Source organism: Leucopleurus acutus, assembly GCF_964270905.1.
Source record: "Leucopleurus acutus genome assembly, chromosome: 5".
In the NCBI taxonomy this organism is placed as follows: Eukaryota; Metazoa; Chordata; class Mammalia; order Artiodactyla; family Delphinidae; genus Leucopleurus; species Leucopleurus acutus.
In genome coordinates this window covers 5,347,246-5,361,790 of record NC_139147.1, presented here as the reverse complement: position 1 = coordinate 5,361,790, position 14,545 = coordinate 5,347,246, and the positions used below count along the sequence as shown (strand labels likewise).

General features: G+C 43.3%; 1 protein-coding gene across 2 annotated transcripts in view; it reads right to left on the bottom strand.

Annotated features, from left to right (window-relative positions):
- The window catches only part of DSCAM (DS cell adhesion molecule), a gene marked incomplete at both ends in the record, with an annotated part of 750,196 nt that overhangs the window by 80,544 nt on the left and 655,107 nt on the right, over positions 1–14,545 (bottom strand). For both annotated transcript variants that reach the window (XM_082839812.1, XM_082839811.1), the window contains one exon: positions 4,016–4,149. In XM_082839812.1, coding sequence (XP_082695938.1) covers positions 4,016–4,149 — 134 coding nt within the window. The remainder of the gene's footprint in view (positions 1–4,015; positions 4,150–14,545) is intronic.

Sequence of the window (14,545 nt, the reverse complement as noted above, 5' to 3'; positions counted from 1 at the left end):
TACTACTTCCCTGATTCTGCTATTGCACTATTTTTTTGACTTGAGATTCCTGAATATTTGTGGTTCTCTAAAGCCACTCTATCTTGTCCTCAGCCCCTCTATAGCTTTAGGGAATGCAGTCAAGGGAGGGTTGGGAGGCAAACACACACCTGCTACCTTGGCTTGAATGTTGTCTGGACCTGGTAGAGGCTACTTTCTTTGCTTCCTAGAAGACTTGCTTAATTCTGAGTTGTGGGCTCCACTGTGGAGAGTTAGTTGCTATGAGTCTCATTTGCTCATTCAGCAGCATCTACTGGGCTCTACTTTGTGCAGGAACTGGCTAACATTATCTTCTGAAACTGGAATAACTGAGATGGATCATAGCTCACTGATATAATTTTTTAGACCTTCTGATTTTTATTCTTCATTAATGAGAAGTTTGTGCTATCTAATTTCACATTTCTATGTCCATCAGCTTAGCCTTGCAGAACAGACAATTTCTACCTCCTAGTGCTTATGTAATATATAACATTTTTCACAGTCTGCTTTTAAGTAGGGAGGGTTGTTAGAGAGGAAATCCAGGTTAACTACTTTCTACCTGGGACCTTACAAGGCTAGCTCATCACTTTGGATTTCCATTGCTTCTCATAGTGTATGAATTGATCATCCAAACCATTATATACTAAACGTAATAGCCATGGTTCCAAAAATTATATGATGAATTCCTTAATCAAACAGACTTGAGGTTTTGCTCTGACTGGGAAGGTTGATGTCTCTTTGCTTTAGCTGGTCCCTCACAGTGAGATTAATGTTCACCAAGCACCACTTTTAGACAAGCAGCCTTGAGACAAATTTCCAGTTTCTTGTCTGGCAACATACAAAGTTTCATATGCTGACAACTTTTACTAAGCTGACCTGAGGGAACACCGTGAAACAAATGCCTATAATCAGACAATGCATCGTACATATTAGAGAAAAGAGCCTGTGTCTTTTAACAAGGCACTTTCACAAGGAAGGGGCATGAATTGAGGATCTTGAGAGAAAATTTACATCAGCAAGGAGGTTAGCCGAGGGACTCTCATAAAGAAGATTAAATTGCGGAGTATGCTGTGTCCTAATTTATCTTCCCATGTTCTACATTCGACTATGAAGTCATTTCAAAGGAAAACAATTCAGATACACGAGCAGGAAAAATACACAGAACTAGGACTGCCCTCTGGTGTTTCTTTCGATACATTGGCAGAAAAGTAAAAGCCTCAGAAAATTTGATAGCATCGTTTTCTGACTTAACATTATATCGCAGACACTAGAGATGGGAAAAATTCCCCCTTTCCAGTAACTTATAGTTCCTTATTCATTCCACGGGAAAAAAACAGAATAGTAGATGGAATTTTTTAAGTCTTCACCTCTGAAGACACGTGTATTAGTTCTCTCTCATCTTTACTTGCAATGGTATTATTTTACTTTAAAAATAGGTATCGTATGAGAAGTCTCTGTACCTCACACTCAATTTTGCTGTCAACCTAAAACTGCTCTAAAAAATAAAGTCTATTAAAAATAGGCCTCGTGGTCTTAAGTGATATTTGAAATAGATGAATAGCAATGTGGTTCTAGAGATGGAAGAAAACTGATTCTGGTTCACTTCATGTTATTGAGGACAGCTCTGGAGTTCTGGGTCCTCTCTGCAAAGCTTAATAAGTGGTGCTTCCCGGAAGACCACAGGCACCTTGTGATAATCATATTTCTAGATTCACAATGTTTTTTTTAATATGGTTAAAGACCGCACAGAAACACCTGCTAGTGGTTGTAAGACATCAAGGAGGTGAGAAATTCAGTTATTTCCCACCTTTTCTGGTTAGTTTGATCTCGCTAAGGTATTTTTTGAAAGGCTCTGGTTGAGAAGGTCCTGGATAGTTCAATCCCATTATTCTATGCAGGGAGAGACTGGACATCCCTTGGGAAATTATTTATATTCCATCCTACAGAGTGTTCGATGGATACTGTGTTTGGGATAGTAACTCCTCCTTTTTTATAGGACTTAATTCGTAGGCTGGGAGGATGGAGAGTAATATAGCACCCACGATCCACAAACGCGGGCTCGCTCCTCTAAGCCTCAGTCACTCAGGACTAATTACAAATAAGCCAGGTTGGGGCTCTTAGTTTAGAGATAAAGAGCCGATTGGGAGACAGAATGAGGGTGAGCTGCCGGTGTTCCCTGCCGGCTCTCTCTAGCTCGTTGGAGTCAAAAGAGCAATTGGGAGTCCTACAGCAAATCAAGAAATGAATGAATGAACACAAATAAAGAAGCCCTTCATATTCGAGTGAAATATGGGCACACTTTCAGCAATAATTTTGTCTCTCTTTGCTGAATGTGGTGGTATGTCAGGGCTGATGCCCAAAGGATCAGAACCTGCACAGGGTCCTCAGTGAATGGCCTCTGAGTAGAGGGCCACCCACCGTGTCCTCTACACTGCTCTGCATCTCTGGACTTTGACGGTGGGATCTGATGGTAGGATTCAGCAGGTGAGAGTTAACAGCATGTTTGAAACCAGATAAGGAACTCACACAAGTTCTGAAACCCATATCTAAGCATATTACCTCTAAGTCTTTACTTCAACTCCAGAGGTGCTGCCGTTGACATATAAACAGCAGAACACACAACTTGATATTTTTCAGAGATGGAGGCCCAGCTGTGAGCCACACTCCTGCTCTCCCCCTGTCTCCCCACCGTTAATCATCCTCAGTGTCTATAGTGCCACTGGGCCTCTGGGTCCCCTACAGACTCTAGACTTGGGAAAGCATGTCATTTTAATTAAAAAGTAATTACTAAATTAGTTCGGGAATGTTATTCAACCTTAAAAAGGAAGGAAATTCAGACACATGCTACAACATACATGCACCCTGAACATATTATACTCAGTGAAAAAAGCCAAGCACAGAAAGATAACACTGTCTTATTCCGGTGATATCGATGAGATTCCTAGAATAGTCAAATTCACTGGGACAGAAAGGAGAAGGGTGGTTGCCAGGGGCTGGGGGAGGGAGAATGGGAGGTAGTGTTTCACGGGCACAGAGTTTCAGTTTTCCAAGAAAAGAGTTCTGGAGATGGATGGTGGTGATGGTCTCACAACAATGTGAATGGAGTTAATGCCACTGAATCGAACACTTAAAAATGCTACCTTTTATGTTTTGATATTTTACCACAATAAAACCAAAATTAATTTGTGTATTCACTCCACAAACAGTGAATGGCTATGCATGTCATGCACTGTGCCAGGAGCTGGGAGATGGAAAGATGGATTGGACACAGCGCCTACCTCAGAAAATGTCATAAACATTTCTATGAAGACGTCATAAATTTCATGAACCATTTTTTGTTTTCTTTGAAATTTCCCCTTTGGATACACACATTCTTCTGTTTAAGAAACACTCTAACTCTGTAAGTATCATTCAGTGGTGTTAATACTAATGACAGCAAATCCCATATTTTGAAATATTAAGTACCCTACCTTTTAATTCCTTCACAATGAATTAAGCTGACTGCTGTACTTGTGAGGGTCATAGAGTCTTGTTAAAGTCCTTCATTTCTAGCATAACAAGGGTTTTCTGGCTGCTGGGTCTCGGTGGGCGATGGGCAGGGAAGGAGGACGGGATCAGGGTGTGCGAGGGAGGCAGATGAAGCATGAAGTGAATTGAAGGATGAGCCCAACAGCAAAATCAATAGGTGGTGTCCACTGACAATCAATTAAGGCCTCTGGGTTTTGATTTTGATAAGCCGGCTGGCAGTGTTTGTGGGAACTCACCCAATAAACAATCATTCCAGACAACTGTGTCCCTTAGAAGGATTCAGAAGTGTATTTTCCAGTGAGGTGGTAATGAGGACCTTGCTTTGTATGTGCAGACAGCAGGGAGAAGAATAAAACCACTGGGGAAACCCAAGGAGGTGGGAAACAAAGGAAGGAGAATGTCTCAAGCGAGCGCCCGTGGCTCGTTTCTGGAAGATGCTTGAAAGGCACTGGGTGATTTACCAACTTACTGTGGGGTAGGGGTGGGAGCAGAACACCGTGTACTTTCGGATGATGCCATTCAGTTTGAGAGGTGGGAGCCAGGACACAAAGACCATGGAGGCTGAGGCCGCAGCCGCCTTGACTCCCGCGGGGGGACCTGGAACTGGAAAAGCAGAAAGTTTAGTGACAGAATGATGGAGCTTCCCTCCCTGCCACTCCAGACCCACCACCTCACAGGACACCACTGGGCCCTGCCACTCTTTCTTCCCAGCTCTTCAGGAGTCAGGGCTGTGGGCTGAACTGTGTCCTCCAAACCCAGGCCAACTACAAATCGGCACTTGCCATCTGCCTCTGCAAGGATTAAATCATGAACTGCTGCAGCCGCTGACCTTCAACATCTACTGAAAGGAGTTCAGGGTGGACATCAGGAATGAAGCGCTCTGTGCTCTGGGAAAAACTGGCAGAACAGGCCTTCAGACAGATAGATATTTTTAGGAGAAGATTTTATGAGCCCGATTCTTGCATCTCCTCGTATCTAGAAAAGCACTAAAATCATTAATGGTGACACCTGTTCCTCATGACTAGCAGGAAGCTTCTGCCAAAACGTGTGCTTGACTGCATGTACCCCCTTCACTGAAATCATATGTAACACTGACCTTCCCCACTACCTCTATGGAGAAGTTTCTCAGAGCTATCTTAAATTCTGTCTCCCGGGCTATAGTCCTTATTTTGCCCCAAATAAAACTTAACTCACAACTCTCATGTCGTGCATTTTTTTCTCAGTCAACACCCACTTGTTGAAGCCCTAACCCTACCATGCCAGAATGTGACCTTATCTGGAGATGGAATCTTTAAAGAGAAAATCAAGTTAAAATGGGGTCATTTGGGTGAGCCCTGACCAGCATGGCTGGTGTCCTTGTAAAAAAAAAGGGAGATGTGGACACAGAGATATACATGGAGGCAAGACAATGTGAAGACACAGGGAGAAGATGCCCATCTACAAGCCAGGGATCGATTCTCCCTCACAGTCCTTGGAAAGAACCGACCCTGCCCACCCCTTGATCTTGGACTTCTTGCCTCCAGAAACGTGAGACAGCACATTCCTGTTGTTGGTCCCCCAGGATGTGGGACTTTGTTCCAGCCACCCTGGGGGCTGACACAGTGTCTCTCTGACCAGTGACCTAGGAGCTCCACTGAGCCATGTTCTTGGGCATATCCCCTAAGAGCCCACTTTAGCAAGTATCCTGCTCAGTCAGTTTAGCCAGAATCTCCACAATATCTTATCACCTTTGATATCGATCAAAGTCCTCACTCTCTGTCATCACCAGGTAATCTCTGATCCTCCTCACCTGCCTTTTGCAAAACTCCTGTGAAGCCAATTTATCCAGAATGCCCCTCACCCCTGATGTTTCCTCTTAGTAATTTTTTCACCCAATGACCCCTCTTCCTCCCCTTCACTCCTTGGCTATAAATTTCCACTTTTCCTTGTTGTATTCAAAGCTGAATCCAATCTCCCTCCCCTACTGCAAAGCACTATTGTGGTCATGCCTTCACCTATCAAATCGTTCCCCTGAATGAAGCCTGCCTTGCTGTTCCTTAACCAGTGTCATGAATGGTTGTTTCTGTGACAGAACTAACACAATCAGCTCAAGTCCCTATTTTCCCGGGAGCCTTCTCTGTGTTTTTCAGTCCCTGATGACTTCCTGCCTCTGACTAGTAGAGAATTTAGCTTCTGGGTCATTCTTTTTTCTGCTACAGTGTTTGGCTTTGAACAGGCTTGGGGTGTACCTCTTGCCTCCTGAGTTAGGAATGAGGGCGAATTACCTCAGTCATCAGAGATCACCCTTCTGTGCCCAAAACACTTTGTAATGACACCTCTATTTGGCTCAGGAGAGGCTCAGAAGCAGTTTTTATGAGTATGAATTTTTGTGTCAAAGATTCACAGTTTATACAGACAACAAACTCCCCTCTGTAAATCATCTAAGAATGCAGAAAAGGGTGTTGACGACATGAAGCTTAATCTGAGAAGTGAGATTGAACATAAGTGCCCTTCCCTCCACCCTTTTGTTTTCCAGGTTGAAGAGGGAGAATGAGGTGAGGTGGGTAGAACATGGGATAAAGAGGAAGGAGTGTTAAATCTGCTGTGAGAGAAACCACGAGGTTATTGCTTTCCTCCTCATTGTTTTAACTTTTCATGTAGAGAGAGGTTCCCCCTTGATGGAGACCTTGAAATTCAAACCAGTAAGGTCCCCTGTGAGCCCCTGGAGGAAGCTTTGAGTTCCTTCCTTCTCCAAAAACAACCTAACTTCAGAGTAAATATTATGGAGTTGAATGTGTATCTCATAATTGTCACCTTCTAGGTGACAATTCTAGGTCAAATTATGCTCAAATTTTGACCTTGACTCTTCTAGGTCAAAACAACAAAACCAACAACTCTGGCAAGAGTTAACGGGGGTTGGACACAGTCATCATTTGAAAATATAAAATCTTGGGATCAGTTTTTTGTTTAGTTTTTTTTGCGGTACGCAGGCTTCTCACTGCTGTGGCCTCTCCCGTTGCGGAGCACAGGCTCCGGACGCGCAGGCTCAGCGGCCATGGCTCACGGGCCCAGCCGCTCCGCGGCATGTGGGATCCTCCAGGACCGGGGCACGAACCCGCGTCCCCTGGATTGGCAGGTGGACTCTCAACCACTGCGCCACCAGGGAAGCCCTGGGATCAGTTTTTGACAAGTTCCACCAAGAGCAAAAGGTCTAGAGAAAGGAACACATAGGAGTGATGAAGCTTGGATTAATAGGTCCTTGGGAACAAGGTACCTTTGTCCTGAATATGCTTAGTTTTCTACTGGTGAGGGCAATCACCAAGACATCTACAACCTTGTTCAGAGCCACAGGGGCTCCTCCTGAACGCCAAGGGTAGAGCGTACACATGCTTAATATTCCCACGCTAATGGATGCCCCCAGATTGTCCAGAACCCTCCATATCTTCCGTAAAGCAAACCACGCAGCTGGCATCCACCAGGCACTCCCTCTGGCCAGCGTCCTTCTAGGACCCCAAGTACATTGGCAACAACCCCTTGGCTGGCTGCTCATCAGGAGTGTCAGGCTTGTTTCCACCCTGCTGGTGACAATTGTACTTGTCAAGGTAATGCAGTTTAATTTATGGAAACTGATGAAATATGAGTGCACAAAGAAAGCTGTTTTTAGGACAATTGATGGGACTTTGGAAAAGCTTTCTGAAGGTAAGTTTAAAAAAAAAAGAAGCTTCAATTAGGTTTGGGCAAGACTAGTGAGAAGAACAGGTCACATGGCAAGAAAATCAAGGCAAACGGATAAAAAGAAATTAAAAATCAGATTATTGGCCAATGACAATACATGTTTACTCCATGATCAAGAAATTAAAGTGGAAATTACAGATGATCCATGATGAATACAGTTCAAAGAATGAAAAATGACATAGAACTCTAATCTCTTCATCCCAAACTAAAGAAATGAGTCTGGATCATTTGATTAGACAATGATTATATAATAAATGTGTATTTATATGTTTTAAGTTAAACTACAATGTTTGAGTTCTGTCTCTTGGTCATTGTAAAATGTAGTGATTCCTTCTTTAGTAGATTATTTCCATTACCTTGCCTGGATCACGTCAGATCAAAGGGTTTTTCACTGCACTTACTACCTAAACCCCCATGTGGTTCCTCATACACTGATTTATGATCCATCTTGTACAATCTTTCCTTGTAGCGTTATTAGAATTTTGCACAAGAAAATAATAAATATACAGAAACTGAGGCACAAGACATTGGATAAAGATTTTCAGGATTTCTGAGCCAATATTTTACGAATGAGAATTTAAAATTTTAGTTCTGGTTTGGATTACACCACAATGGTTAAAGGTATGGGCTTTGCAGCCTCCACTGCTGGCTTTTCTCCAAATTTATCACTTGGTTCTGTGTCATGGGCAAGTTCAGAAGTTCTCTAATAAGTCTTAGTTCCCTCATCTATGAAGCCAGAACAATAACTATACCAAGTTATTATTTTACTGTTAAGATTATGAAAGAGAATTCATGTGAAGAATTAATACGAATCCTGTATATACGAGTCCTGTATATAATACACACTGAATAAACTCTAGCTATCATTTGTATCATCGCCATTTCTTTATTGTACATATTGCTAAAGGATTCTGGCCTTTACTTTGTAACTCAGTGTTGAATTATAAACACCAAATGTTGAGAGGGGCAGGAGACAGAGATGGCTTAGGAGGGTGTGTCTGGGACATAGTTTGTTAAGACGCACTCCTAGTCATCAGGTTACATTTTGGTAATCTGCTTTTTTCTTATGAAGATACAGGTAAGCTTAGGTAGCCTTCATGAATTTCTGGCCATCGTTGAGTGAACTTATGGCTCCAGGTTTGACTGGTTGAAGTTAAGAATGCAGCGGCTGAGGACCATCTCTTCTGCATTCTCCCACGTGCTCCCCTGTGCACGCAGATGCTCTCAGAGCTCTCGTGTCGGATGGCCCCGGCATCTCGGCTCTGACTCACGCACCTTAGACCTATCCTGTTCAAAGCAGGGCTCATCACCTTCTCTCCTCCCGTCCCCTATTGCAGCAAACGGCACAGCCACATCCTTGATCGCAAGAGCCAGAACCTAGAATTCTCTTCCCTTCTCGTTGCCTCTTGGTGGATGTGTAAGGTTGGTGTGTGCTTTAGACCTCCACGTGGATGTGTCAGGTCAGTGGCTGGATTCTCTTCCTGGCTCTGTGTCACTGCATAGCACTGGAGCCCTTTTTAGGTCCCTGGGTGTGACGTGCATCTCCCACATCAGGTCATTGACACATGATGACTGACAGCCTTGGGTTCCTCCTGCCTGGAATTGTTCCCCACCCTCCACCTTGTCCTCGGCAACTCTAACTCATCTCAGCTTCTGCTAGCGCTTGCTTTCTTGAGAAAACCTTCTCTGTCACTAGCCTAGGTGAGGTTTGTGACAACTTCAGGACGGGTTGTCTCTGAAGACGCTTCTTCATGGCACTCGTCATAACCCACTCAGGAGTGATTGGTAAATATCTGTCTCCCCCACCAGCCTGCGAGCCCCACCTGTCCTGTTCTCTGCTGTGTCTCCAGTGCCCGGGCCAGTATCTGGGGCATACTAGGTCCTCCAAGCAGACTTTCTAAATGAGCTCAGTGTGGCAGGCAGGATTCTAAGATGGTGCCCAAGATTCTCGCCCTCTGATATCCACACCTGTATAATTACTTCCCCTTGAATGTGGGTGGTACTTGTCACTATGATGGAGCACTCTCAAAATCAGGTTACATTGTGTGCAAAGGTGAAGGGATTTTGCAGACATAATTAAGGACCCAATCAGCTGACTTTAAGTTACTCGAAAGGAGAGTAACTTGGGTGGGCCCAACCTAATCAGATGAGCCTCTTAAAAGAGGGTCTAGAAGTCAGAGAGGGATTTGGAGTAGCAGAGACAGGCTCCTGTTGGTGATGAAGAGGTCAACTGTCCTGCTATGACCACACGACCATGTGACCCTGCTGGGGCCATGCGACAGGGATTGGGGAGTGGACTCTGGGGGCTGAGGAGATGGTCTCAGCCCTAAGGGAACTGGGTCCTGCTGACTGCCAGTGAGCTCGGGTGAGGGTCCTACCTCAGATGAGACCCCAGGCCCAGCCAACGCTGTGATTTCAGCCTGTGAGACCCTGAGCGGGGGCCTGGCTAACCTGTCCCTGGACTCCTGACCCCAGGAAATGGTCAGATAATGAATTTGTATTGTTTTAAGGTGCTAAGTTTGTGATGATTTGCTACACAGCATAGAGAATGGGTCCACACAGTCAAGCCACCTAAGAGTGTATCTTAATGTGAAACATCAACCTTATTGTTCTGTAAAAATATTGCCTCAATCTGAAATGAGACAAAAGTCTAATAAGTACCTCACAGACACTCTGGTCAGCTTCGTTCTTGTCATCATCATTTTTCTGGTCTTAGAGATCAGCCACAGGCAGGGGTATGTGTGTGTGTGGTTTGTGGCTTGTGTGGTGTGTGTAGTGTATGTGGTGTGTGTTTTGTGTGATGTGTGTGTGACGTGTGTGTAGAGTACGTCTGCATGTGTAGCGTGCGTGGTGTGTGTGTGGTATGTGTGAGTGTGTGTATAGTGTGTGCGTGTGCATGTGTGGTTTGTGGTGTGTATGTGATGTCTGTGCTGTGTGTGGTGTGGTACACACATCAGTGTGTGTGTATGTGTGACCCGCCGTGACAGCCAGGTCCACATGAGCCCCAGGCTCCGCAGTGGCTTTTCTGAGCCGTGAGCAGATGACATGATGCTGCAGGGACACCTTCACAATAGCAGTTGTCATCATGGCCAAGCAATGCATGAGGCCCCTTTTCTCTTCTGGTTTCCATCAGGCTCCAGTATGTCTGGCCTTTGCACCCATTACAGCAGTGGTTTCCAAACACTCTTCAAAGTGGACAAATCCTTTTAAGTGTCATGTGGGAGACCCATGCATAACACAGTGGAAGTGGAGTGGCTCCTTCTGAAGCAGAGCTGGGAAGGAGTCCTTCAGGGGCCCTCCCCATTACCACTGGGCATCTCTGAAGCCCCCCTAGGAGCCCTTGGACTTCCTAGGAACCTGTGTGAGAATCACTGCAGCAGAGGAAGCTTTGACATCCACGTGGTGGAAGGCCTCCCAGGACATCCTGGTCTGTGGTGTTGCTGGTGTATCCGCTACTGCACAGAGCACATCACAACCCTGCCAAATGCTGCAGGACTCTGGAATCCTAAGCAGTATTGATACCGATTAATTGACAGGCTTTCTCATGGCACACAAAGCCTTCAGTGTCTCCTGAAGGGCAGCACTGCTGGCGGTCTGGCAAATACACACACGCACACACACACACACACACACACACACACACACACACACACAAAGAGTCCATCACCTTTAAGGTGAACCAGGGTGCAGTTACACTATCACCTGAGAACACACCATCCATGCCTTCAAGAGGATGTATGGCTCAAGATATGGCTGGCCAGAGGAATCAAATATCCTGATGTCTGTTTATTTTTCTCTTGCTCTGAGCTCCACTTTCAGATGTCCTGCTAAACAGATCATTAACCATGGCAGAGAGGGACCAAAGATCACATATTACGGCTCCTGCTGGACTTCTTCCCACAGAGCTATGTGGATTTGTGATGTATTCAGTAAATATTTGCACTTAAACACAACCGTCGCTATTTAGATATATGTAATGTTTTCTTTTGTGGAAAAGGATCAGGGCTGAAACTACCTTCTGCCAGCAGGACGAAAATAACAATTGTAAAAATAATAAATTACGTTTGTGTGTGTTCTCTTCCCCATGGCTTGGCTCAGATTATATTCTCAGCAAATAAAATGGTAGCAGGATTTCACAAACGTTTTAGAATTCAGAATTAGCTGTCCTGTGTTCAAAAACAAAAAGCTTGATTGGCAAATAATCTTTTGTGGTCTTGCAGCAATAAAAAATGTGCAAGTTCTCAATGATTGAGCAGTCCTGGGAAGAGGACCTGAGACGTCAGTTGTTCTTACGGACCCTGAGAATATCTCTGTGGACCCACAACTATACTGATGGAACTGAGACTATGGACTCAATAGTATGTCCAAGGGTCTATATCAGAAATCTATATCAAGATCTCCATATTCTTGGAGAATATGTCCAAGAATCTTTGTAGAAACTGAGAAACTACTTATGGAACAGAAGACTTGTTTTCTAAACAAATATTTCAGTTGTGAATTATCCCCTGTAAAAGTAAACGTTGTGTGTGTTTTATTTTTCAATTTTATTTATTTAATCTATTTTTATTTATTTATTATTGATTCTGTTTTTATCTCTTTCACTAGCAAGTGATAAATTTTTCCTTTTTAAGATGATCAGTGACCTAACAACATAATTTAAAATTCCAGGCCCCATGACACTGAGGGGTGAGGACGTTAGTTTAAGAACTGTTTTGGGCAGAGAAGTCCTAATTGAATGTTTGCTGTGAATGTGTTAATATTTCTTTACTTGCAAGAGCATCAATAAACAATGATACTTCAACCTGTGCCTAGAATAGTGCTTTTCTGAGAAAAAACAATAAATGTTGACAATTATTATTTTATATTTTTACATCATTTAATTGAAGTCGGCAGTGTTATCCAAACTTCAAATCATAAGACTTCACAGAAGCATCAACAGGATTTATACTCTGACTTTATGCATTCCTTACAAGCAGACACAAAATTGTAATCAGTTCTGTAAACTGCTCAAATGTCTATTTATATTAGACATTGAGTCTATAAGGATGGCTGGCACAATTCTTCACCATTTCTAGATTAGTGAAGTTTTCATGTCAATCTGGGAAATAAGCTCACTATTATACTAGTTTTTCTCTCCTTCTGCCTAATCTCTGCTCTGCTTCTTTTTGAAAATGCTGATGATTTATCCCAAGTAAATACTGACACTCAGCTCTGCATCACTCTCGTCCACGTTTGCACAAGTGGAATTCTTGATCTCCTCCCTGGTATGCCCAAGGCAGGGCCTTCCACAATTAATCACATCTCCCCATACTATTAGCACTGGATATGAAAGCAGAGAATAATTGATTGACAAATTACACTTTGGGTCTCAGGGTCAAGTTTTGAGACAGAGCTCTATGATTCCTAAAACTGGAAGAGTAATTAAAAATTGATCCCAAATTACCAGTCAGTATGGAGCTGCAAAGAGCTTTCCGCTTTTATTGGATTTCTGTATGTTCTTCTGAAAAATGCAGGTGTCAAAATTCATGTTGTTGATCAATTTGCTCTTTAAATAATAATTCCAGTGACATCTGTGTTATTGCTTAGCAATGCAAAAGAAGGTTCCACCCTCATTCTGAAGGAGTGGAGATCAAATAATCAAATGTCTAGTGTCAGGAACCATCCCACGATATGTCAAGCTAGGTGATGTTTGCACACATCACTTCACTTTTTATGTCTTAATTCTGTGCAGTCTGATTGTCATGGAAATTTTGTACATGAAAAAAGTCCAGTTCAGAGAAAGTGAGGTAAGGTGTCAAAGTCCCACGGCAGCAGGTGGCAGAGCCAGCATCTAGACACAGCTCTCGGTTGATTACATTTTAAAAATTAAATATGGCTGTCTTCATCCAGGAGATAGATTTGTAGATATCTCTATGAATGTGTGACTTCCTAATGGCATTGCATTTTGACCTTAGATTTCCCTAAAGAATGCAATTCCTTTGGGCGGCATTGGCTGACACCTGCATATAACTGGGAATAATCACTTGTGTGTTCTAGAAAAACTGAGGGTAATGAGGTTAAATTTGTGTGCGGGAACTAGAATGCACGAAGGGTTAGAGAGACAATAAACATAATATGTGAGGGTAGACGGACAGGACTGCTTGGGGAGCGGGGCTGGGTTTGATGAGGGGAGAGCAGACAGTGATGCTGTAAACGTCAGGGGAGTGTCCTTAGGAGAGAGAAAAGCTGGGCAGGAAGGGTCTGCCCAAGCCTCTGAGAGTGTGTCCCTAGCTTTGCTCCCACAGGACATGGGGGGGGAAGCAACAGCATGTTGACTGTCTATGTAGCAAAGGACATCAAAACTGCCAATACGTGGGCACTCACGGGCAATGGAAAATGGCTCTCCCACCCACACCCTGCCCAGCTTCCTGGGGAACAGAGGCCCTGCAAGAAGACAAAAAAACAAAACTGCAGAGCCAAATCAGCACAGAATTCAGGTGTAGTGGTTCCCACCTCAACTCTGGCTTGGGTATAATTCTGAGCTCTGATTTGGAGGATTCCACAAGGGGATCAATTGGATATCAATTGCTCTTTCTTTTATTAAGGTGGAAACTGCTTTTCTCACTGTTGCCATAATATGTATTATAAGCTAAATTATTCTTCAAAAAGTCTTCAGTAAGGTCCCTCAGGCTTTCCCTTAAAATAATATAAGAAACTATTTTGCCATACAGTTTTTGTAGGATTGGGAAATAGTCACATAACCAAGTCCAAACTGTGATCTGAAAAATGTGCTACGATTTAAAATTTTACTAAATCATCATAAATTCTTGTAAGAAATTTTTAAAAATTAACATGAAGCTCTCACATTGAGGGCTTATTCTAATGTTATTCTAAAGCTGGCACAGCATATGACGATGTAGACCATTACATAATTTTTAAGTGGAAAGATGGAAATGATCAGAGCTTACACTAATAGCTAAAGAGTCACTAAAATTATTCTAATGGGATACAAAACAGGGATGGCCCTGGGATACAGGCCTGGGATAAAAGGCACATTTGTTTAAAATAATATGTGCCTCCCCCCACCAAAAAAAGGAAAAATTATAGGGGAAGAGAGAAACAATGGATAAATCAAACAAAGGTGACACAGGAAGTGCTGGTCTGAATCGTGCTGGAATATTTTGGGAGGGCAGCAAAAAGTTTGCATGGAGCAAAGTCAAGAATAGGTGGGTGCCTCCTAGAGGAATGGAAATAAAAACAAAAATAAACAAATGGGACCTAATGAAACTTAAAAGCTTTTGCATAG